Source organism: Mustela erminea, chromosome 1 (assembly GCF_009829155.1).
Source record: "Mustela erminea isolate mMusErm1 chromosome 1, mMusErm1.Pri, whole genome shotgun sequence".
Taxonomy (NCBI): Eukaryota; Metazoa; Chordata; class Mammalia; order Carnivora; family Mustelidae; genus Mustela; species Mustela erminea.
The window spans coordinates 25,540,666-25,566,906 of NC_045614.1; the positions used below are offsets into that span (position 1 = coordinate 25,540,666).

Below are 26,241 nucleotides of genomic sequence, written 5' to 3' on the forward strand. Positions count from 1 at the left end.
ACACACACACACCCTAGATGTGGTATTGTGGCTTGTAATTTAGACTTTCAGAGTTAATTAAAAAGAGCTTCAGGTCCTCTTAATTTCATTTCCACTTCCTCGCTTTTTAAAAAGACCTGGAAATGCCCAATGTTTTCATTATGGAGAAACAAATCAGCAGTAACTATCAGATGCAAACCAGTGAGGAACTCTGACCACACTGCTGCCCACAGTCCAATGGGCCATTACTCTCTGATCCTGCCGCCCCCGCTGCCATGGCAACCCGATCCAGTTCTGGTCCTGTTCACACCTGACAGGGTGCTCATTTCCTGGGCATGACCTGAAGGCTATCTGGTTCGACCCCACTGGCTAGAAAGGGCCACAAGCGATAACTTGAAAGAAAGAATGTATACATCTTTGTTCCCAAATACACACACATTCGCGTGTGTGAGAGGGGATACCACAGTGGTTTAGCAGGCAGACTCTGGAACCAGGGATAGTCATGCTCAAAGCCTAACCTGGACAGTAACTGGCCAGGTGACCCATCTGAGCCTCAATTTCCCCACTTAAAAATGCATATACTACTTTCCTGCTGTCTTTCAATGAGGTAAGGCAGACAAAAAGTGTAAGAGCTTGGCTTCTGGGTAAGAATCTGTAAGGACTGCTATTAAAGCAAAAGTATAATTAGTAAAAAAATATTTTTTTGTTATTATTTATCCCTAGGATATTTTTATTGAAGAAATTGTGGTTTAGAGAAGCAAAACTACTTGCTCAGCTAGAAACAAAACCAGTCAGCCGAACGTTCTTCCCCTACCCTTCCCCCAAAGCTCTGAACTCCTTGACATCTCTTTAAATAGACCATCAAGAATTTATAAAGGAAACTCTTTCACTTTCTTTAGAAATTCTTTCTATCTTCCTAAGCTTGTGAAATTGACAGAACAAATCCATTTTTTTTTTTTTTTTGCTTCCATGTACCCGGCCTCTCTCTATAGAATTAAAATTTAATTAGAACCCAAATTAACATGAGAACTTGCTGCCTGGAGAGCTTGTAAATTATTTAAATTTATTAAATTATATAAATTAAATTATATAAATTTATTATTGAAAAAACGTTAGCACGAAGAGAAGTCGCTTGGGAAGTTGTTTCTATCGAATAGGGGAAGTGTATGGGATCAGGCCTACCGGTGGGGAGATGGATCCTCGGTGACCAGGGAGGCACCTTGAGGAAACCACCACTCTGCTTCAGGCCTTCAAAGCACAAGGAATTGATTCATTCTAAGGTCAAAAGGACTGGCCAGGCCTGTCCTGCTTGGGAGGCTCCTTGTTAAAAGGGCTTTTTTCCCCCACCTTTTTTTTCCTGGGAGGGGTTTGGGAGGAGGAACAGCGAATAAATCAATTTTTCATGGGTCGAATGGGCTCTGACTTTTCTCATTCAAAGTCCCCTCAGATGTTTATTTTGTTCTGTTAAAAAGACCAGAACTCAAACAGATGTACCCCTTGGTTTACAGTTCCCACTCGCGTGGGCACATCTGCAGTTAAAAGTGGGAAAACATTTAACAGCTCGTCGGGCCTGATAAATAAGGGCCGTTTCTCATGAGGTCTGGTCACAATGGGCCAGTTGTTTAATTTTAGGCTGCTTTTCAAGCTTTAAGTCCCCATTTGACGTCTGAAGGGTTCAGATAGCAGTGGAAGTGGTCACATTTCCTCTGGGTATGTACAGAAAAGGCCTGCAAAAGCCACCCCCAATTTCCTAATAAAAAAAATAAACATTTATTTCATAAAAATATTGACGACAAGGCAAATACCTCCACTTCTGCGTCTGGTGTGAACTGACAACGTGTATACGATGCCTAAGGAAACATGTCGTTCTGCATCGCCATCTCGTCAACAGCAGAGCAGGCATTGCTAATTCCGGAGTACGGCCTCACTGGCCCCCCACGCCCATCAAAGCAGCCCACAGCCTCAGGAGGTTTAAGAAATACTGAGGCAGAATCTTTCTTCTCATACACCTTCCCTCTCTCCAGCTGGCAGACTCTCTTTGGAGAAATTTCTTTGAAGGTTAAAGAAGTTAAAACATCTACCACATCTTATAATAAAATGAAAGTCAAAAATATAAGATGAATGATCTCTCCTGAAATATTAAGTCACATTTTCTAAATTATTCATTTTAGAACATTGCTTGCCTTTTGGACACCCTTGGGGTATGTCGGCCTCAGTGCTAAAAGTGACTTCTAAATTAAAACTATCTAAGTCATGAAACCCTCAAACTTTCTTGATCAAGGCTGTAACTGAAAAGCAGAAGTTAGGATAAGAGAGCAACATCAAAACACAGGAAGGTTAAAATATAACTACAGATGTAACTGCATCAAGAGAACTCACATGATAGTAGGATTTATGACCTTCACAACATTCCGCAAACAGTGGAATGACTCTAATGCTGCCTGCTCTGGCATTTCCTGCCTATTTTTCTGGAAGACTGTGTGGATCAGAGAGATGAGAGAGCTAATCCTACCTGGAAGAGGTCATCAAAGTAATCTGCCTAACAAATGAATACCACCTGGAGTTGGGGAGGTACACTCAAGGGCTTGAAGGAAAGAGAGGTATAGTAATAGGGAATGGTGGGGACTGCAGCAAAATAGGAAATTCATGCCTGGTCTAAAGTACATTAAATGAGGGCACCTGGGTGGCTCAGTGGGTTAAAGCCTCTGCCTTTGGCTCAGGTCATGATCCCAGGGTCCTAGGATCAAGCCCCACATCGGGCTCTCTGCTCAGTGGGGAGCCTACTTCCCTCTCTCTCTGCCTGCCTCTCTGCCTGCCTCTCTGCCTACTTGTGATCTCTCTGTCTCTGTCAAATAAATAAATAAAATCTTTTAAAAAAATAAAGTACATTGAATGAATGAACAACCACATTACGTACCCAACGAAACACAAATTCAGCCCCAAGACCATAAATTTAGAATCCCTAATCTAAGGTCCCAGCTGATTTCTTTGTTTAATTAGGAAAGGGAATGGGTTATTTGGGATGAAGGTCAGCGCAATACCACGCCTTCCTATGAAGTTACTCAGAATCAGATATAAGCTAAACATTAATAGCATTTAGTATTTCCTTGTGTATGAAACTACATTTTACCACGAGAGCTTTTTGGAGCCTGAATAAAAGCACCTTTTTTTTTTTGGTGATATGGATAAGAATATATCTGTGAATATTTACTTGAATAGAAATGATAATAATTATATTATTAGTAATTGGCCTCAATTGAATATAAACTAGTTTTACTTTATTTGATGTAAAGCTGGTAATCATTTGTGCCTTTACTTATTTTATTGCAAAAAGGCCATGTTATCTTCATATACTGCAAATTTATGTTAAGAAAAAAAATTGTTTCCATGCACTGCAGAGATAAAGCCGAACTATGATAAATTTTGCTAGGAATTTGCCATTTCTGACATAAAGCCAGCATTTGGCAATACAAAAAGTCTAGCTAAAATGAAACTCTATCTATGTTATTGAAATTTATTCTCAATCAAGACTGGAGAACTCTTCTTACCCAGCCCACGAGGATGGGACCAACATGTTCGGTGGAACCATCAGGCTTCCGAGCATCTCGAAGTTGACTAAGAAGCTCTGGTTAAAAAAAAAAAAAAAAAAAAAGACACACACAAAAAAACAAAAAACAAAAACAGAATGCTTATTTTGTTAGGCATTCAAATATGAACAAGACTGGAAGTAGATTCTGGGTTAATCTCCTTATTACATAATCATGACTTGTTATAGGACGACTCAATTAAGGCTACAAGTCAGGACTCATTCTGGGAACAAAATTATACCTTCGTGTAGAGGAATCAGAGAGTCCAGTGTTCCAAAGATTTGATTCAACTCTTGTTCTGTCATTATGGAGAGTTTCAGCATGGGGTCATGATAGGCCTGTACAAGAAAGGCAAGAGACAGAAGCAAACATTTAAAATCCGTAGAAGCAAGTGGTTAATGTAAATGGCGTCGGTGTCTGTGAGGCCCCATCTTATAACAAAATATTTGGCTCTCCCCAGCACCCTCTTCCAGAACGCTGCAGAGACAGCAGATGGGTGTGGCCAGACCAGATGAGAATCCAGGATTGCCTTGAGCTGTTTGTGGTTGTTGATAAACCAAAGCAGATTTTTTAAAAAGCTTTTTAATTCTAGTATATCATACATCGAGGCAAAGGCACAAATCCTAAGTGCAGAGCTGATCTGATTTGTATAATGTTTTAAAATTTAACGTATTGGAGATCTTGTAGCTTGAAAAACTCCAAATTTATACAGTATTTGTTACTAGTATAGAACCTACTAGTAGGTTCTTTTTCAATGAGTCCATATTTAAACTAAGAAAAGGAAGAAAGGAAAAAGAAAAGTGATGGCATCCTTTACGACCGTTCCAAAGCCAAAAGACCAAAATCTCTGTCAATTTTATCTTCTCTTATTAACGGTAATTTTTAAAAAAAAGATTTTATTTATCTGACAGAGACAGAGAGACAGTGAGTGAGAGAACAAAAGCAGGGGGAGTGAGAGAGGGAGAAGCAGGCTTCCACTGAGCAGGGGGTTCAATGTGGGACTCGATCCCAGCGCCCTGGGATCATGACCCAAGCCGAAGGCAGATGCTTAACGACCGAGGCACCCAGACGTGCCTATTAATGATACTTGATCAAGAACACACAATTATACCCAAGTTGCTGTAACAAAGACTCAGATGGCACAGTCCCTGCCTCCACGGAGATTTATAAAGCTAATCGGGAGATAAGAAAAACACGTGGATAATTAGATATATACGTTTTTAAAATCTCAAGACTAAAAACACAAGGGATGTCACATAGCAGCAAAAACTGATCCAATTACAACTGCTCAGAGGTGAGAGAATTAAAGCTGTAGCGGTCCAGGGAGATTTAAGAAGAGCTGTCTGGCTGGCATGCCTGGGATGGAGAAGGAGGCATAAGTACTGGTGCAGAATAAACTGAGATCTGAGCTAGTTCCTGGAGGACAGCTGGATATGGATGGTTGAAGGAAAGGAAGGGTTTCCAAGAAGGTAGAACCACCGTAAGCAAAAGGATGGCAGTAAAACATCCTTAGGGTGCTCAGCTTTGGGGAACCTTGATACAGGAAGGAGGAGCTGAACAAATGCACAGCAAGACGTCTTACAGAGTTAAATGCCTTTTTGTCATCTCCATCTTCCTCCTCCTCCAGCCCTGTCTAAAAATTCAGTTTCTTGACTGTGTCCAAGCAAAGTGCGGATGGCCATCTCCTGGGACTGCTACAGACAGACTTCATACCAGCAGGAATCTGGACAGATTGGACAGAGGACACTTGAAAGAAGGGACTAAGGACTCTTTCCAACCTTGTAATTCTTTTTTTTTTTTTTTTAAGACTTTATTTATTTATTTGACAGAAAGAGGGACAGCGAGAGAGGGAACATAAGCAGGGGGAGTGGGAGAGGGGGAAGTAGGCTTCCCGCTGAGCAGGGAGCCCGACGCGGAATTTGATCCCAGGACCCTGGGATCATGACCTGAGCCGAAGGCAGATGCTTATTTACTGAGCCCCTCAGGTGTCGCAAACCTTGTGATTCTTTAAAGGGGGCTGCGAATATCAGATGAAGAGGTCTGGATTTCAGCCTTTAGGGAGTGGGGGGTGGGGTCACTGGGACAGAAAGGTTTTGAGGAAAAAGTTTATTGTCCAGACAGCACAGGTTACAAAGCATGGGTTTCTTCTCCCTTCCTGCACACAGTGTGATTAAAACACAAGTTCTATATAAAAGAATGCACGTCACATGATAGTACGCAGTCGCCTCGCTTGACCACTTTCTCTACTTAGGAGATTCAAGTGACTTTATTTCTAAGACACCATTCCAGTTTCAGATGTCTGCACGCCCTTTCCCATGGGTAAGGAGGCTCCGCAGGACAGACAATGAAATATATGGAAAGCCAGGCTGCTCTCTGTGAACACTTTCTGACTAAACTCAAGTATCCTTTGAGGTGCATTAGAGACATGCACAGGAGAAGCCCTGCAGCTACCAGGTCTAGAGAACCTTCTTGGTTTTTTTTTGTTTTGTTTTGTTTCTTGAGAACCTTCTTGTTTTGAGCCATTTCCCCACTACTTGGTTTGTGCAGATTCTTCTCAATTGTTGATGACCTGTCTCAGTCATAAAAAAGAGTGCTCATAAGGCATAATCTTAGAATTGTAAAATTATTCATGAGGAAAAAAAAGAAAAAAGAAGGTGGCCCAAATGACCACTGGTTTCAAATTCACCTTTTTTGCCAATTTCAAGTCCTCTATCAAGTCTTCTTCTCCTTGGGAAAGCTCAAAGATTGCCTGCAAGCAAAGACAGAACACGTTCACTGAACACTCCATTTATAAGCCCAAATTCAAACAGTGCTGGTTCTGTTGCTCAAAGCCCCAGATCTACTCATTTCTTAAGCATTTTTAAAGGACTTTAAAAAGTTAAATTAACCTGCAGCAAATGCATCTAAGTAGCTAAAACCTATAAAGGAAGAATTTTGCAAAACTTCTATATAATGTACTCACCCATTTATGGGAGAAAGGGGTTCCACATATGTTTCCAACCCAGTAAGTCAACTTTCATGTTACAGAACTTGGGTACAGCCAAACAAGAGGGAAGTATTTTAGGCAAAATAATGACAGTGGGAGTCTGGGTCTCTCATGTGTGCAGCAACCATCACAAATGGATTTCAGGTCTGTTCTCAGTGGTGGTCATGGCAGTATTATGAATTGGGCCATCACAATTTGTCTTTGTTCTACTCAACAGAAGGTGAATCTTAGCAGAAAGCTTTATTCTTATCAGCCACTTGTCTTGAGGCTGGAATTGTAGGAAGAATCCAATATTTTATCACTCTAAATGTCTGGTGAAGTTAATTCATTCTAAATTACTTCTCAGCCCTACACGGTACAATAAATAAAATTATAGGCACCAGCTGTGTGTATGAGTGTGTAAATGGACCGTTTCTAATTTGGCTCTATTAAGCCATCATAATTTAAGAGCTATGATGTGCAGAATACTCTTTCACTCTTTCATCTGGGAGTCTAAACTGTTGGCAAACATTGTTAAAGGCCTCTATGTTTAGTCCTTTAATAGGAGAGATGGTTTGGGGACTCCTTCATTTCTTTCAGACTAAAGGGAAGAAGTGAGCAGGCCGGAGAGCACCTTCCATCCCTGGGGTGGATGGAGTATAAGACAAGGAGTTTGCTCTCAGGTAATGCAGATGGAGACAGAACACCGTGCTGGAGGCCAGTGCATGGTAAGTCCTCCCCAGGCCCAGTAAAGCCTCCATTTCATGCTCACCTGATGTTCTATTTTGTTGAACCAATCATTCATTCATTCATTCGTTTTTTTTCCTTTTATTTGACACAGAGAGAGACACCGGGAGAGGGAACATAAGCAGTGGGAGTGGGAGAGGGAGAAGCAGACTCCCCACTGAGCAGGGAGCCTGATGCAGGTCTCAGTCCCAGGACCCTGGGATCATGACCCAAGCTGAAGGCAGACACCCCATGACTAAACCACCCACGCACCCCGTTGAACCTTTTATTATGAAATAATTACATACTCACAAGAGAAGTTGTAAACATAGAACAGCAAGGTCCTCTGCCCCTTCTACTCACCTTCCAGAACTATAGAACGTTATCAAAACCAGGAAATGGATTGGCTCAATACACTGACTAGACTTTACTTAGACCTTCCTCAGATTTCCTTGTACATCTGTTTTACTAGAGTTTACTTGAATAGGTCTGATGGTCCAAATGACCAAATGTGGTCCTCAGGAAAGGAAAAGCATAGAACCCCATACTGGGAAACATCACTGTCAGATGTCTCTTGTGGGGCAGTTCAGTGTCACCATGAAGACCATGGGCTCTGGAGTAGGGCAGGACCTGGGTTCAAATCGCAGCTCTGTAACTTTCTAGATGGGTGAACTTGTATTCACTGTACCTTAATAATCTCCCAATCTGCAGAACCAGTCCCTCCCTCTTTCCTTCCCTCCCACTACCAGATCATACTAGTTATATGCATACAGTTAACACTTGGAAAAACACAAGAAAGCAAAAGTGGAAACTTTTAATGTACCCATAATACCATCTTGTTAACTATTATTAGGGTTTTGCCATATTTCTTCACAGATTTTTTTTTCAGTGCACGTATTATTTTAAAATGCTTTATTATTTCTTTTAAATAGGTAATGCATTAACACAGTTCAAAATTTATAGTGCACAAAGGGGCACATGGTGACAATTTTCTTTCTTACCTCTATCCAGCCATCCAGTTCCTTCCCAGGAGGCAACAATATTACCAGTTCCTTGCAAATCCTTCTAGAAATATGTTATGATTCTACAAGCAAATATGTGCACCTCCACACCTATACTCATTTTTCTTTGTTTTTTCACATGGATGGTAAAAGGACATAATATACCCTATTTTGTGCCTTGCCTCACCCACTTAAGCCATACATGCCTATCAGCCCCTCTCGTGATTGCTACATTGTATTCCATGTGTATCTAATAGATATTCATTATTCAGCCAGTTCCTGGCAATAGAAGTTCAGGCTCTTTCCAGCACTATTACAAGCATTAGTGTGATGAATAAGCTTACATATATATCTTTTCTTCTGTGTTAAGTGTGTCTGGCAGACAGATTCCTAGAAAGGAATTGCTGAGCCCAAACCTAGAAACTTGTCAAGTATTCCTTTTGCCAATGTCAGGTTTTCCACAAAAATAGATGTTCCAAGGGTTTCACTAGATAATGCACTAGATGTGCTTTGGCACAGCCTGGAATTTGACAAGTTTCTATAAAGGGTAATATGACCGTAGTCATTTAGAGCTATTGATACAGAAAACTGACAAGTCATGAAATGAGCTGCATTCCCTAGATATGTTCTCCACAAAACTGAGTCAAAGTTTCATAAACTATTTTAAAATATTCTAGAAGTTGCTATCAAAATATAACTCAAGTGATTATTTTTGTGAGCTCCAAGATGCTAAATAGACACTTCCTGATTCATTTTCTTTGTAAATTCAGATTTTCACATTAGTTTCTTTTTAAAGCAGAGGCCACCCACCCAGCTGGATGCTGGGTTCTCAGTTCCTTACAAGGCATGACAGCCCTGTTTGTCCTCCTACAAATGCAACGAAGAGCTGACTAGGAGCCTGTGGTATAGACGCAGTTTGGCTCTCGCCTGTAGCACACTTTGTTCCAGACATAGGTCCAGCTCCTGGGTCCCGAGCCTACCTCCTGACGTTTGATTTCCTTGGACGGAAGCATCTGATTGACGCACACATCAAAGGTCTCACTCCACAGCTTGCTGTCTCTCCGCTTCGTGCTTGAGGAGGCGGCATTTCTGGACCAGGGTCGGGGGGCGAGGATGTCAGGACGGCTCTCGCTGCGGAAGCTGATAGAACGCTAAACAATGAGAAAAACAAACCATCACGGGGGCTGTGGCAGGACTTGGGTGGATCGTTACAGCAGCTTCCTGTCACTGACAGAACATAAATCAGATACTCACAAGAAAGAGAGGACAGTGCCACAAGGCCTTTTGGGAAGTGGGGTATTTGCTTGCACCTACGTGCTAAGGGAAATTGGGCAAAGGGGCTGCGTTCCCACATGTCCTGGGAGTATCCGTTCTGTAAGACCTGGACACCGCACAGAAACAGCCACAAAGGCAGCTCTCAGAGAAGCCACAGGATCTACTTGTTTCCAGTGGACACTCCCCTTCTTCAGAAGAACAAGGGTTAACAGCAGGGGATGTCCTTTACATCTGGCCTGTCCTCCCACTCTCTTCCACCACGGAGGAACAGAAGCCTGCTGTCCTTGGGTATCCCACTTGGTGCACAGTTTGGGTGGGATGCCCCAGACCTGACCAGTCAGAGTCATCCTCCACCCTGGTTCAGGGATGGGCTCCTGATTTTCCGAAATGTGCTAAGCGGTTCATGGGAGAATGAGCGGAAGGGTCTTTACTCCTTTAGTGTTGTGAACTCAAGATAAAATAAGCAGGAATTTCTTGCAGCAGCTCTCTCTTGTCACGTGGATAAGTCTATTTAGTATTCAAGGAGAATAAAAGGACACACAGCATGAAGGACAGAGGGAGAGAGACCATGGAGGGAGGGAGCAAGCTTTACCCACACTGTTTAAGGGCCTGGTTACCACTGTGCATGAAGCCAGGAAGAGCCACTCTTAGATTAAGGGGCCAGTACATCCCCCCTTCTGTTTACATTAACCTCAGTTGGGATTCTGTCATTTTGAAAAGTACCAACTAATACGTATATTAAATACCATCTTGACGGCAAATGATGCCGGTCCCTAAGGTATTTTCTTATTTTCCAAAGAGGCGCTGGTAGACTTTGGGATGGTCTGACTACCCGAAGTCTATCCACTCTTGTGGCTGAAACATGCTATCACAGGACCTTCGCATGACGAGTACAAATGATCAAGAAGAAAGCTAAGTGCATCATCTTTAGCCTTCAACCTAGATTTCAACACTCTTATTGGGAACTTGGCCAAAGCGGTAAGATGGTGTTGTGCTCAAAACCACATTCTAATTTAGTAAGACATGGCTGTGGCCACATATCTATGTCCTTCAGAAGTTCCAACTCCTTAGTTTGGCATAGAAGGCTTCTTGTAATCTGACCACAATCTATATATCTAGAATCACCTCCTGCCACTCACCTGTGAGTCCTCGGTTCTCTAGCCCTACTAGGCAATCTGCCACTTTCTAAAAGCCTCATGCTTTGCCATCCCTCTGTACTATCTTTAAGCCCTCTTCTTTTCCTGGGAAGCTTTTCTTTCATTTACTAGCTGGCTAACTCCTAAGTGTCCTCAGGATATAACTCAAACTTCTCTAAGAAACCTTCACCACTTTCCCAGAGCAATTTGTACATATCTCTGATATAGCAATGATCACATTTTATTACACTTATTGGTCACCTGCTCTGACCTATAAACTTCCTGAGGGGAAGAACTGATTTTGCATGTGACATATGAGCTGTCATCACTAAGATATTCTAAGGCAGCTTCCAAATATTTTGAGATTCAACAATAAAATTTAAGAAAGCAAAGAAAATTTTAAGGGAGCTATTCAACATAAGGGCATTGTTAAATAAGTTATAATTCATCTGCTTGATGTATATTATCTAGCCAATTGGACAATTCTGAGACCACTTTAACAGCTAAAAATCCCTTCTATGTAAGTTAAAATCAAAACTAAAATCAGCATATGAATACTGTTTCTAGTTATGAAAAAAAGGACATGAGCAAAGATATGAAAGAAATGCCAGAAAATTCTATTGTTTTTGCCTGATGACATGATAGGTGACTTTTTATCCTATTTTACAAATTTTTTATAATTTAAGAGAAAATGAATAACTGACAAATGTAAAAAGAAATCTCCAAGGGGCTTCAAGGTATTATCACAACCCTCTTGAAGCAGGAAGTTAGCCGTTTGCAAGTAGCAACCTGAGTTCCTCAGGCTTCCAAGAGCCCCTGGGCTCATTAGTGAGCTCATGATCATTGGATCAGCCCCCGATGCTGGTCAAGAAAGAACTTGCACCAAATACGTGGTTTACTAATGATATCTCACAAATCCTTGTGATCTCTTGAAAATAGGCCCTTATAAACTGTGACCAGACTAATGCTGCAGATCCTCGGCACTCAGAATCAATTAGCCACAGGCACGGAAAGGTCAAAACAAGCAAAGTGAGTCATCAGGTTACTCACTGATCTCAGTTTTTGGTTCTGATTACAGCCGGGGTGGGAATTAAAGAGCAGAAAGAGAGGAAAACACAAAAATAAGATTCAAAATGAAAGACATTTTCCACTTTCACTGGAGAGATTCAAGCGCCCACCTGGTAACAGTTTCAACCTCTGACCAACTTCAAATTCCCCCCTCCCCACCACCAATTCTCAAGTAACTTATGCTAACTTTAAATTTTCATACATTATGAAAGTATAAACATTTTTATACATTACAAAAGTATATAAAACTAAGTACAAATTCCCCTGTTCTCCTGTCTACTTTCCAAAAGTAACTGCTATTAAGCCTGTTCTAGATCTTTCCAGAACTTTTAAATGCCATTTGCCTGCCAACAGTCACAAAAAACAGTATTTTCTCTCCTCACTCAACAGTATGTCTCTCCATATTAGCACATAAGACTCATTCTTCAAAAAAACAATAATAATTTATAAGGGTAAATTTCACATAACATAATTAACCATTTTTGTGAACAATTTGGTGGTATTCAGCACATTCACAATGTTGTGCAAACACCACCTCTGTGTAGTTACAAAGTATTTCCATCACCCCCAAATCTTTCTCTTTAATGAGTGCAGAGTTAGTATCCCATGGTCCAGATGGACCACATGGATTTAATCAACCTCCCACTGATGGACATTAAAATAGTTTCCAGTGCCTGGCTATTACAAAAAGTCCTTCAGTGAATATCCTTTATGTAGCCGTGCTATTTTTATAAGGCAGATTCCTTAAGCTGAGTTCCATGATCTAAGAAATATCTACATGTTAGCATTTGACATGCATTGCCGAATTTGCCAAATTACCTCTAGACAGTCTGTTTCAAACTTTATTGTGAGTAAAGGTATATGAATTACCTTTACCCACACTCTCATCAACAAGATATTATCATTAATCTAATAGGGAAAACCACTACAGCTGATCCTTAAAAAACATGGTTTTGAACTCTGAGAGTCTGCTTACATGAAAAAAATTTTTTTTCAATAAATACAGCACATGACTGTAAATGTATTTTCTCTTCCTTATGATTTTAATAGCATTTTCTTTTTACCAGGTTATGTTATTGTAAGAATACAGTATGTAATACTTATATAAAAGATGTGTTAGTTGGCTATTTATGTTATTGGTAAGGTTTCTGGTTAACAGCAGGTTATTTAGTAGTTAAGTTTTGGGGGAGTCAAAAGTTATATATGGGGGCACCTGGGTGGCTCAGTGGGTTAAGCCTCTGCCTTTGGCTCAGGTCATGATCTCAGGGTCCTGGGATCGAGCCCTGAGTTGGGCTTTCCACTTGGCGGGGAGCCTGCTCCCTCCTCCCCCCCACTTCTCTGCTTGCCTCTCTGCCTACTTGTGATCTCTGTCTGTCAAATAAATAAATAAAATCTTAAAAAAAAAAGTTATATATGGATCTTCATCTCTCCTCAGAGTGTGGGGGGTGGTGGTATCCCTAACTCTTGCATTATTCAAGGGTCAGCTATACACCTTGACTTCAGTTTCATATTTGGAATGTAAGTCTGAACATATCTTTTTTTAAGGAGCATAAAGTTTATTTTGTGACAGTAGAAATGACAAAAGTCATAGGTTATTTTAAACTTGATGATGACAACCAACAGACTAATAATGCCCCCACATAGTGACTTTTTTGGTCACTAGAGTCTGTAGATTAAAATAAGATAATGTATGTGAATCCTGGTATATCAAAGATGTTCGGGAAAGGGTAATTCCCTTCTTCCAAAAATAGCTTTAAATTTATTCTGAATATGGAGAACAAGAGCCACTTAACAATGTTGACTATTCTCTCTTTCTACTTTAAAAAATTTTTTAAAAAATTAACATATAATGTATTGTTTCAGGGGTATGGCTCTGTAATTCATTAGTCCTACAAAATTCACAGCACTCACCATAGCACATACTCTTCCCAGTATCCATCACCCAACAACCCATCCCTCCAAACCCCCTCCCCTCCAGCAACCCTCAGTTTGTTTCCAGAGTTTAAGAGTCTTTTATGGTTTGTCTCCCTTCTCTGGTTTCATCTTGTTTCATTTTTTCCTCCCTTCCCCTATGATCAAGACTGAGCATATTTCTATGTATTTCTTGAGAAATTAATTTCCCAGAGAATTGGAGATAATTTTCTGCTGCATTTTGGGGAGGAACAAGAGAGAGGTGAGCTATACAAGCTCTATTGTTAAGAATTCCTTGTTTTGTGTTTCCTTAGTGAGTATTGGGCTTGGGAACAAAGGGTGAAGGGACTAGGCAAAGTTCACCACACACATCAGAGAGAGGCCTTTATGTGCCTGCCCACGCTTAGCACTTCTGATGAATTCTCTGATCCTCACAACCACTGATCCTCAGTGGGGTGCGGGTTGGGGGGTGTTTATTCCCACTTTACTGATGAGGAAACTGAGGCTCAGAGAGGCGAAGGCACTTGCTCAGGCAGGATTCAAAACTAGATCTGTTTTGTTCCAAAGCCCTCCAGAATGAGGGCTGTACACCTGCTACCTATATGCCAATCATGCAGTGAGGGGAGGTTTCAGTGATATAGGCCGCAGCCTTCTAAGGGTTTAAGGCCAGTTATGGGAGGGAGAGCATTTACTTATTTTTTTAGGAACAATGACTGACTGGCTCTTTGACCAATCAAACTTCAGATTCACCCCTTTAGTTAGGCTGGATTAAAAGAAATGTTTTATTTTTAACTCCACTTGGAAAGGGGAAGGATGCTGAAAAGAAGAATCCCAAAAATGCATAAAGAATGCTGACTGGGTGTGAGGTCGGCAGCTGGCTAGCCCGGAGGACAGCTCATAGCCAACCAGGCCCAAGCTATGGACAGGTATTCAAGACCATACACCATGGCCAACACCTCTACCACTCCTCAGTACAAATGCACACAATGAGATGCATTGGAGCAAGGGAAGGAACATGTGACTACTGCTAGGAGAAAAACCCCAAAGAAGAGGATGCCTGAGGGAGGAGAACAGCTATGTCCCTTCCAGTGCCCATCCCCCTCCTCCTGCTTTATTTTCCTGTTTTCACCATGGGCTGTATGATGTCATTTACTAGTTTCTGACAAGTCTGTCTCCTCCCAATAGAGGGTAATCTCCTGGAAGGCAAGGTTATCTATCTGTTCTGTTTACTATTGGACTAATTAGCAACTGACACATAGGAGGAGCTCAACAATTTTGCTTAATGAGTGAATGCCATGCTTGTGTGTGCTGGGTATGGTGAGGGGGGCTTTAGAACCTTGTATACTCAAAAAGTTTGTTTTACAGAGGAGGAAACTGGAGGCTCAGAAAGGGTAATGCTTCACTGAAGGTCATGCAGCTAATGAACGGTGCTTCAGAATTTAGACTCACGTCAATGGTGAACTCAGAATGACGGTACAGGTCTGGTCTATTTCAGTGCCCCCCCCCAATCGTCCCAGACCCCTGCTGACAATTTTAACCAATAGCCTATCCTGCTTCCCCTACAGTAAGAGTCACAGCGTGGTAGGAAGCATGTGCCCAAATACATGACTTTCAGGCTGCTTCTCAGTCCATGACAGAGCTTCTAAACCTTGCCACCAGGAACATTTTGGACCAGAAAATTCTTTGTTGTGAGAAACTATCCAGTATCTTGCAGGATGTTTAGCAGGATGTTTGTCACTAGCCCTTAGATACCAGTAGTGCCCCCATCCCAGTTGCAACAACCAAAACACCTCCATTCCTGAATGTCCCCTGCGGTGAGAAACACCAGTCCATGGTGGCTAGGAGAAACCCAGCCTTAGGAGAGATGGCATAAAAACAGAAACATGTACCTCGATCCCTCTGGGTGTGGGGAATGAAAAATGTTCCAGGACAAGCAAGAGTTTCCATGAGGGAAACCAGCATAGCAAATGAGTCAAAAACCGAAAGCTCATAATTACTGGCAGCTAAAATAACAAGAGCCATAATAAGCACAGATAATGCAGATTTAGGAAATGGGTGCTTGTGTTTATGCCTGAGCTGGGTATGTGGAAAAGATGCTGCAGGTGCAACGGGGACTGTCTGTCAGGTGGGAAAAGAGGGACCCTTTACATGTGTCAGAGGAAATGTAAACCCAGCAGGTGAGGCATGATGGAACAGATTTAATTTGTTAATGCTGCCTGTTCAGCGGGGAGCTCCCTCGCCCTTTTCCAAAAACAGAAGGTTCTCTACCGCTAAAGATAACACGCTCCAATAAAGAGAGTTCAATGCAGTTACCATTGCTATGGTTCAGCAGATGGCTTGTTATTAAATGGACTGGAGGTTAAGGTGGGACTGTCAGAGGAAAATGGGTTTCTATGTTGCTACTACAATGAGTTAACCCAAAATGTACAGTAGATATGGCTGGGATTGGAAAATGTTCTTGAAGAGCGTCTTGGAGGAGTCTCTTACAAAAGGCTTGATGAGAGCCATTAACTTAAATGGAGAAATAACACTTCTCAGGTCTGTGGCTTCCATTACTTTGGGCCCTCCCACTCGTCTTGGGAAAGGCAACAGGACAAGTTCTTGCATTTTTGCCCTCTTTAATAGGTTAGAAATCTGAGCGACAGGAGATTTAGCGACTGGCCCAAGGTAAGTGTGGGAATAGGAACTAAGTCTAGTCTTTTGACTATAGTACATGGATCTCGGCTGAGAACACAGGCTTTGGAATAAAACAGACATGGCTTGAAGTCATCTTGGTAGTTAAGGGACCTTGGGAAGTTAATCACTCTAGATCTCAGTTTCCTTTTTTTTTTTTTTTCATTTCTTTCCATCTAGATTTCATTTTTAAAAAGATTTTATTTATTTATTTGACAGAAGGGAGAGAGATCACAAGTAGGCAGAGCAGCAGGCAGAGAGAGAGGGGAAGCAGTCTTCCCGCTGAGCAGAGCCCCCAGAGTTGGGGCTCAATCCCAGGACCCTGGCTGGGATCATGACCTAAGCCAAAGGCAAAGGCTTAACTCACTGAGCTACCCAGGTGCCCATGGATCTTGGTTTCCTTAACTATATGTGTTTTTTAAAAAAATATTTTATTTATTTAGAGAGCATGTGCACACAGTGGGGGAGGGGCAGAAGGAGAGAGAGAATCTTAGGCAGGCATCATGCCCACTGTGAGCCTGATGTGGGGTTTGATCTCAGGACCCAAGATCATGACTCGAGCTAAAACCAAGAGTCAGACACTTAACGGAATGAACCACCTGGGCACTTCTTCAGTCTCCTTATCTATAAAAGGACATAGTAATGAGTACTTCACAAAGTTGCAGCAGGGATTACATAAGATAAAATATGCCCGGGGTGGGGTGCCTGGGTGGCTGAGGAGGTTGGGCCTCTGCCTTCGGCTCGGGTCTTGGTCTCAGGGTCCTGGGATCGAGCCCCATATCAGGCTCTCTGCTTGGTGGGGGCTCTGCTTCCCCCTCTCCCTCTGACTGCCTCTCTGCCTACTTGTGATCTCCCTCTCTGTCAAATAAATAAATAAAATCTTTAAAAAAAATATGTCCAGGGCTTAGCCAAGTGCCTGGTATGTGGGCAATAAGCAACAGACGTTACTTGTCAGTGTTATCATACCATTGGCAGCACTGCCACCATTTCTGCTGGTTTATATATGTTTTCATTCATTAGTAAACAGCAGACACATCTTTGAATTACTTGGACCAAATGTCTCCTTCGGGACGTCCATTAGGATAACTGATAGGGGAAGAAAACCTTCAGCAGCATGGTGTTGCTAATAAAAGCAAAAGATCTAGAAAGAGCCCAAAGTGGCCAATAGGGAATAGTTAAATAAATGACAGGATAATCATAAAATGGAATGTTATGTGTTTGTTAAAAACATTCTTTTAAGAGAAACTTAATGATAATGGGCAAGTCTCACATGTAGCGTTAAGAAAAGAAAGATCCCTGTTTAAAATACATGTTAGTAGATGTTACCCCTAGATGATGGGCTATGGATGTTCTTATTTTCATCTCCATGCTTCTCTATATTTATTTTCCAGATTTTCTATAAGAGATATTAACTAAGAGAAAATGAAAACAGTAGACAAATGTGCAAGACCATGAACATGGAGTTTGAAGTGGTGCTATAAATATAAAATTGTATTTGAATTTGGTTCAGAATAATGTATATTAAAAACATGGTCAAAAGGCACCCAATCACTTCACAATTAAAAAACAACAACAACAACCCCACAGACCCAGGGCAAAAAAATCAAACCCCATATATCCTGTAGCTGAGAGAGATTCTGAGTAGAATGAATGAAAAGCTGAAGAAAATATTTGGTTCAGGTGCGGGGAAAATATTATACAATTTTCTTAGTGCTAAACAAAATTTAGGAAGCCTTCCAGAGGCTTGGGACCGCAGCCCAACCTCTTCATTAGGCACCGTAAACCGGCTTTTGGACAATAATGTTAATGACACAATATTCCACGAGCTGAAATGGAAATGATGACTGTCTCTGCCACACAGGCAAACAAAGAGTAAGGAGCAACAGTGTGATGTGATGCTTTACACCAAAAGTCGGGCCATCATTTTTAGGGCCTGGCAAACTGCAGGCTTTATTACGACCAGCCGACTTTTTTGCAGAAGCCAACCCCAGGAGAGGCGCTGTGAAAACCGTGCAGGTCCCCAGCTCCTGCACTTACTGGCTGTGTGACTTGGGGCACATATTTCGACCTTCAGGTTCTTCCCCTATAAAGTGGAGCTAAATCCTACCTTCCCATTCTTGGGGAAAAGATGAAATGAAGCCGTGAATATAAAGTACCCTGCACAGAACCTGGCTCATTGTAAATACTCAATTACTGGAAGCTGTTATTCCTAAATAAAAAAAAGACAAGCTTTGAATTACAGTAGTCAACGATGACAGTGGTCTAACTATTACTTCAGGAATAGTAAAGATCAACAGAATGTAAGGAGTTCCTCTTGATGTGGACTACAGGTCCCTTCCTAGCTATACCCTTACCTCCCAGACTGCAAGGCAATGGGATTTCTGGTTGCTTCCTCCAACACACACACACACACACACACACACACACACACACACACACACACATCCAAGCTTATTTCCATATCTACCAAATTACTTAGGATCAAAGACTTTTTGTTAATTATAGAAAGTGTATGATCTTGGACCAAGAGACAAAGTTTGAGGCCCCTGGAGAAGAAAATCATGGTTTTGAGCACATGGGAATTAAGCCCATGGGCTTGGGTACTCTTCCTATTTAATTCTCAAGCTAGATGGCATCAGTCTTCTCACGCTCCTTCCTCAAACCTGAAAAGCCTTCTTTCCCTTCCCCTCATCAGCTTTGAGCCATTCCAGGCCCAACACCAATCCTTCCACACTTGCCAGGTAGCCTTCCCTTACCCACACCCCCAGCCCCCACAACCCGGCCACTACTAGGCTCCCTGTCTCTAGCATCTTTTATCATCTAAGATTTTAAAATCTTATACATTTTTTTATTTGGTTGCAAAGATAATATATAATTATTTTAAAAATTCAAACACGATAGAAATATATATTGCAAAAAATAAAAGTCAATAGACCCAGCCTGTTTATTCATTCTCTACTGATTTGTAATTCTTACGTAATAGGGGGGAGAAAAAAGGAGAACATAAGACAGAAGACAAAAGGACCGTCAAAGTCACTTATACTTGTATTCCCAAGAGATAACCACTATTAAGAATTTGATGGTATTCCTAGTTTCCTGTCCATATACTGTAATGAATGCATATTATTGATTGGGATACAATGGTTTTAAATTTCCTTTTTATTTTTTTTTTTTTACTTGCTGATATATCTTAGACAACTTTAAGTAGATTTAATCCTTCTCAAGAGTAGGCACTGTCTCCTGATTACCTCCCCCAACAAGTCTAGAGCAGAACAAATAACACAGTAGATATAATGAATAATAAATGGAGAACACTAATGTATCCCATTTTCTGCTGCATCTCAGTGAAATGAAATACTCTGCAGCTCTAAGGGCTCAGAAATGGAACAGTGAGAGACTGTGGTTACCAGAAACCCTTCCTAAACCATAATAATCCTTCCCGAGGGGATACAAATGGGAGAGGGCAGATACTCTTTTGTGAAGGAGCCCAGTTATATAATATTACTAGGTGGGCACCCACTGCCGGTTCCTGGAGAGCCCCTAGGAAGAGCAATGGCCAACTTTTCTAGTAATAAATGCAATAATAATAGTAACTGTCAATTTCTGAGTCACATGTAGTCACATGTAATGCTAGCCATACCAAGAAAAGTAAGAGACAACATTGTTCTGTGTGGAAAGTCAAGGGACCCCCGGGAAGGGTATCCTATGAAGATGTCCCAGTGGGCGAAAAACGGTGGGAAAAGAGAGGGGAAAGTGTGACTATGAGTCTAGAATTAGGATGTGAGAACACAGAGGAGCAATTCTGCCCAAGACAGGTACACACCACAAAGAGAGGCCTGACTCTAGAGACATCAGATGAATTTACATCATTTGATCAAAATTCCACTTCTGGGAATATCATTGAAGAAAGGAAGGAATACAGACACACATAAGATTTGCAATCAGGACGTTTAAAACAGGATATAATGGTAGAAAATGGAAACAATTTAAATGTTCAACAAAAGAAGAGTGAATAATCAAAACCTGGTATATTCTTTTGATGAAATACTATATGAATTCATTAAGAACTGGGCTTGTGAAAAATACTTAATGACATGAAAGTATATTCTCATTCCATAAGGTTATTTTATACAGTTAAGACAAAACATGTTAAAAGATAGTATCTATATAAAAATAGTATATACATATATACACATGATTAGGACTTTGCCTAAAAAAAATAACACATGCAGGTATACTATAAAAGAGAAGATTGTCTGAGTATACACCAAAATGTTAATAAAAGATATTTAATGATGGGGAGATGGGTTACAAGTGACTTTTACTCCTTTTTCTGTGTTTCTATTTTTCAATTTTATTTTTATTTTTATTTTCTTTAGATGTTATTTATTTGACAGAGAGACAGTGAGAGAGGGAACACAAGCAGGGGGAGTGGGAGAGGGAGAAGCAGGCTTCTCAAGAAGCAGGGAGCCTGATGCAGGGCTCGATCCCAGGACTTTGGGATCATGACCTGAGCTGAAGGCAGATGCTTAATGACAGCCATCCAGGCGCCCCTGTTTTTCAATTTTAAAAAGATGCTCTATAATTAGAAAAGAAAGCACATTTGGAAAGTACTTTAAAAAAAAATAGGACAAATGTCTTCAAAAGACATTCAACACAGAGTTATCTGATAATATAAAAAATATTCACAGCCTAAATAACCATTAATAGGAGACTGGTTATGTAAAATAAGTCACATCAACACACTGGAACGATAGATACACTAAGATCATATTTTCCAAGAATAACTTGGAAAAGTGATATAATACTTCCCTTAAGCCATAAGAAAATTCTGATCCAGCTAAAAGACAAAGAAAAGATGCAAATAAAAGAGATGGAAGAAACCAGGCAAGATGCAAAATGCAAAAAAAAAAAAAAAGAAAAAAAAGACATAACTCAAGACAAAAGGCATTAAAAGAAATGAAGATGGTGACTGAACCTTAATGAAAGGTACAACTCCCCCCAAGAGGCTGTAACAATGATGAGAGGAACATTTACATATGCCTAACTGCATAGCTTAGAAATATGTGAAGCCAATACCAACAGAAATGCCAAGAGAAACTGACCATTCATGGTCCCCGTGGGAGATTTCAATCCAAGAGCGAACAGATCACACAAAGATAGGCTGGGTACACTATGAGTAACCCAAATGAGGCTCAGAGTATGTAAGTTATGTAGATATACCTAGAATAACACTGGAAGGAAATTATTAAAATACTAAACAGAGGTTGTTTTGCAGTGGAATCTTTTCTCTTTCTCCCTTTTGGTATTTTTCCATAATGAACCTATACTTTAAAAAAAAATTTTTTTTTTTACTTAACAGACAGAGATCACAAGTAGGCAAAGAGGCAGTCAGAGAGACAGGAGGAAGCAGGCTCCCTGCTGAGCAGAGAACCTGATTCGGGTCTCGATCCCAGGACCCTAAGATCATGACCTGAGCTGAAGGCAGAAGTGAGCCACCCAGGTGCCCCGGACCTATATTTTATAATGGAAAAGAAATGAAGCTCATGTTTGGAGAGAGGGCAGGGCTCAACCACAGTCCCATGAACACAGCATTCCACAGCACGCACGGGCCCCAGCACTGGATGGAGCTCAAATGTGTCTGCCAGCTATGCAGGGAGAGGCAGGGCTCAGCGACCCACCCACGGCGAGCTCACTGTCCTCACTGCAAAGGAGGGGTGCATGCGGGCCCCTTTTGGAGCTGGACCACGTTTTCCTCTTAGGCAGGCCAGTGAGGAGATTTTTAGGCCCACAGGGATGCAGACATCTGTGGTCCAGTCTATCAGCAGCACTCATTTCCCGGTCAGACAGACAGAAGGCCAGGCAGACAGCTGTCCCTCTCCCACTTCCACGAATGCTGTCTTTGTGCTGACACCCGAGCCTCCAGTCTATACGGGGCACAGGGGAGCCAAGGGAGAACAAGTTCTGCCATGTCTTGTTGAACTGTTGCTGCAAGGACCATTCACATATGTGACTGGGGTTTTAACCTTTTTTGGAAAAGCTGCTAGCCCCAAGCTGTCCTCATATCCTTCTGGGTTAACCTGGGGTCATCTGAGAAGCCAGAGGAAGGACAGCTCAGTGCTCCATGATTGATTAAAGTATTGTGTTTGGGTGTTTGGGCCTAAGTCATCTCTTCTTCTATAATAAAAGGAATCCAACCTCAGACATAACTGGACACTGAAAGGGATATATATGTCTCTATGAGGCCAGGCACCAGGGACAAGGGATACTGTGACAGAACCAAGCTGCTCCATCACAGTGCTGAGTTGTTTTGGGGAATAGAAGAGGCACATATAATAAACACCTATGAGTAAAGAATGAATGCTGAACGGCTTGGGGCAGCCCCTCCCCCACTCTCCTTGTTCGTTTTTTCCTTCCCTTTTGGAACAGGCACCAAGACCAGGGCACACAAAATGGAAGAGGATGTGAGGACGGCCCAAGGAGTATCCCTTTGGGGCCTCCTGCTTCCCCTCCTCCTCCCTGCTGCTCAGATCACAGTAGAACCCAATCCCATTCTAGCTGGAGAGGGAAACAATAAAGTCATTGGGCAGTTACTGAGGTGCAGGCTGGAAATAATTCTGCAAAACGGGTTTTACCTGCACCAAGGTGACCACCAGGGAGATATTTGGGGGGCAAGATAGCATTCTCTGTGCTTTGCAGATCATCCTGCAAACATGGCTGTCAAACTCTGCCCACAAAGGCATATTTCCATTCACTGAACCCCCCACCGATGACGCACTCACAGTGTAAGGACACTGCTCATGTTCTCTCTGTGTCCACATGCACAACCGTTATGACTAACCATTCTGCTTCTGCCTGCTTGTTTCTGTCCCATAAATGGAGCCTGGAGTGAGTTATTCATCATGATATTTGAAAAAAGTAAATAAAAAAATTATTTTGCCAAAAACAAAAAAAATCTTTGAAGTTTTAGAAACCAATTTCCACATGTCAGATCCCTCCGTCAGGTCTGGCTTTCTCATTCTTGTTTGGCCTCAGTCTGTTGGATTTCAGACATGACTTGATTTCTTTCTGTCCCACTCTCTAGGTCAATGCAAATTTTCAAGCTGCCCCAATATTTCCTGCAGGCTTTCCTGTGTAGGATCTGTGGAGGGCAGAGACAGGAGAGGAGGAATAAAGACTGCCTGGGAAGCCAAAGGAAAGGTTTTGAAGGTATGACAATGGAGGAGCTTACGGCCACATACAGTCAGGTCTGGGCTGTGGTGGGAGGCATAGACCAAGTTGTCCCCAGACCAGGGAGCATAAACATGGAGTCTACAGGCCAAAGTGATGACAGTGAGTCAAGGGGTCAGGTGTTGGAAGGACAATTGGGAGAGGAGGGGACATCTGTAGGTGACAACTGGCTGGCTACCCAGGTCCAGCTCATGATAGCCACGTGGCAACATGGGCCTAAGACTTTTAATTCTTTAGAAGAAACCAGAATTCGGAATTCTTTTTTTTCCTTTAAAAAAAGATTTTATTTATTTATTTATTTATTTAGCTAGCACATATGAGCAGGGGGGTAGGCAGAGGGAGAGGGAGAATCCCATGCAGGCTCCAAACCTAGCACAGAGCCCAATATGGGGCTCAATCACAACCCTGAGATGATGACCTGAGCTGAAATTAAGAGTCAGACGCTCAACTGACCCGAGCCATCCAGGTGCCTGTGGGATTTCAAATTTGTATATGGATTATTTGGATTTGTATATGTTCACTCAAAACACTATCCAGCCAGACAAAACACAATTTGAGGGCCAAATGTGGCTATGAAGCTATCAGCAGGCACCTCTGTGCAGGATTATAAGCAACATGAGGGTGGGATATAGAGTCTCGTGTGTGATGAGGGCCCACTCAAGGCTTACAGAATGGGTGAGGGCCTTCCCAGGGAAGAGGGCCGACTGTCCTAGGCGAGCCAACAGGAAGACATGGCTGGCAGCACGGAGGTGTCATAGTCAAAGCTGGAAATAACCATAGAGTGAACTTGAGCCCCAGCCACTGGGATGGAAAGGGTGAATTGGCAGTAGACAGGCTAAAGAATTTTCAAAAAGCAGAACTCAGCGAAAGACCAGATGTGCAGGACTAGGGCAGTGATGAATCTTCCGGGGAAAGTCTGTGATGAACTTGGCCAGAGGGCCGAGGGACTGGTTGTGGGGGAGAGAAGGTAAACACATTTCTCTTCGCTAGCTTCAAAGGCCTTCATCTGGCTCCCCAAGACAACCTTATTTCTTTTCCTTCTCCATTCTTCCACAAAGGGGATCAGGGGATAAGCAAGGGCCCAGAGGCCCAAACACCAAGAGAAATGGAGCCAAACCTATAGCTAATTACGTGACGAGGTATTCATTCAGAAGAAACTAAGGAGAGCTAACAGAGGAATGGACAGGGCAAGGACGAAGCACCAAAGAAGGAGAGCATCCATAGGGAGACGGGGAGAACAGCCCGGGCTCTGCAGAATCACGGCATGTTGGCTGAATGGTCCAGAAGCAATAGCAGGAGGGGGTGAGGGAGACCTGAAATAGTTCTCAAATCATAGATCTTCATAGCATAGGACATGCCTTGGGTTCTGTTCCACAATTTTCTTAATAACTCGGAAAGCCAAGAAAAAAATACTGCTAAGCCGAAGTATTCAGGACAAGTAAGGAATGGCAGACTCGAGACCACTTCTCAGCTAACAGAGGGAAGCCTTTTCGTGGCATGGCTTTTGTTGGCTTCGGTCTGCAAGAGGATTTTTATGATTATCAAATTTGGGCCAAGGCTTAGACAAATTTCAATATTCATCTTAAAAGATAAATTTTATTGGGAGTTTAAGGAACAATTACAGCAATTTGTTTACCAAAGAATTATTATAGTAGCTACTATCTACTACTTAGCCAACTAATCAGTAAATTAGTGATTGCTAACAAAGGGCTTAATATAGTTTTGTTAGCAATATAGCCCTTTAAATGCACTATCTTATAAATACCAAGGACTTCATTTTTTAAAAAAGACTTTATTTTCATTTTTTTAAAAAGATTTTATTTATTTATTTGACACAGAGAAAGAAAGCAAGCACAAGGACCTCCTCACCGAGCAGGGAGCCAATGCGGGATGTGATCCCAGGGCCCTGGGATCATGACCTGAACCGAAGGCAGGTACTTAAACCAACTGAGCCACCTAGACGTCCCAATACTAACGACTTTAAATGCACTATCTTACAAATCTTTACAATGATTCTACTCTAAAGAAACTGGTGGTATTACCCCCAGTTTACCCATTAGGAATAAAAGCAAGACCTAGAGATGTTAAGTCACCTGCCCAAGGTAACAAAGTCTCTGAGCAACAGAGCCAATGCCAGAAATAAGGTACCTGTGCCACAGGGCCTTTGCTCTAAGCCAGGAGTTGGGAAACATCTTCTGTAAAGGGGCCAGACAGTAAATATTTGGGGCCTTGTGTGCAATATGGTCTCTGCCATAACTTCAACTGTGCCATTGCAGAGCAAAAGCAACCACAGTCTGGTACATAATATTCAGGCATGCCTGTTTTCCAACAAATCTTTACTTATGGACACTGAAATTAGAATTTCATATAATTTTCAAGTGTCAGGAAATATTGTTCATCTTTTGACTTTTGCCCTATCTTATTTAAAAAAATTTGTTTTAAAGATTTTATTTATTTATTTGCCAGAAAGAGAGACCACAAGCAGGGGGAGCAATAGGCAGAGGGGGAGGGAGAAGCAGGCTCCCTGCTGAGCAAGTCTCCATCCCAGGACTCAGGGCTCCATCCCAGGACTCAGGGATCATGACCTGAGCCGGGATTATGACTTAACCGACTGAGCCACCCAGGTGCCTCTGCCCAAGTCATTTTGAAAGGAAAAGCCATTCTCAGCTTGTGCACCATAAGAAAACAGG

General features: G+C 41.9%; 1 protein-coding gene across 11 annotated transcripts in view; it reads right to left on the minus strand.

Annotated features, from left to right (window-relative positions):
- ARHGEF3 (Rho guanine nucleotide exchange factor 3) overlaps window positions 1–26,241 on the minus strand; it is a 324,108-nt gene that overhangs the window by 18,568 nt on the left and 279,299 nt on the right. For all 11 annotated transcript variants that reach the window (XM_032322903.1, XM_032322931.1, XM_032322961.1 and 8 more), the window contains 4 exons: window positions 9,239–9,409; window positions 6,253–6,315; window positions 3,808–3,904; window positions 3,528–3,604 (listed from right to left, as the gene is read on the minus strand). In XM_032322903.1, coding sequence (XP_032178794.1) covers window positions 3,528–3,604; window positions 3,808–3,904; window positions 6,253–6,315; window positions 9,239–9,409 — 408 coding nt within the window. The remainder of the gene's footprint in view (window positions 1–3,527; window positions 3,605–3,807; window positions 3,905–6,252; window positions 6,316–9,238; window positions 9,410–26,241) is intronic.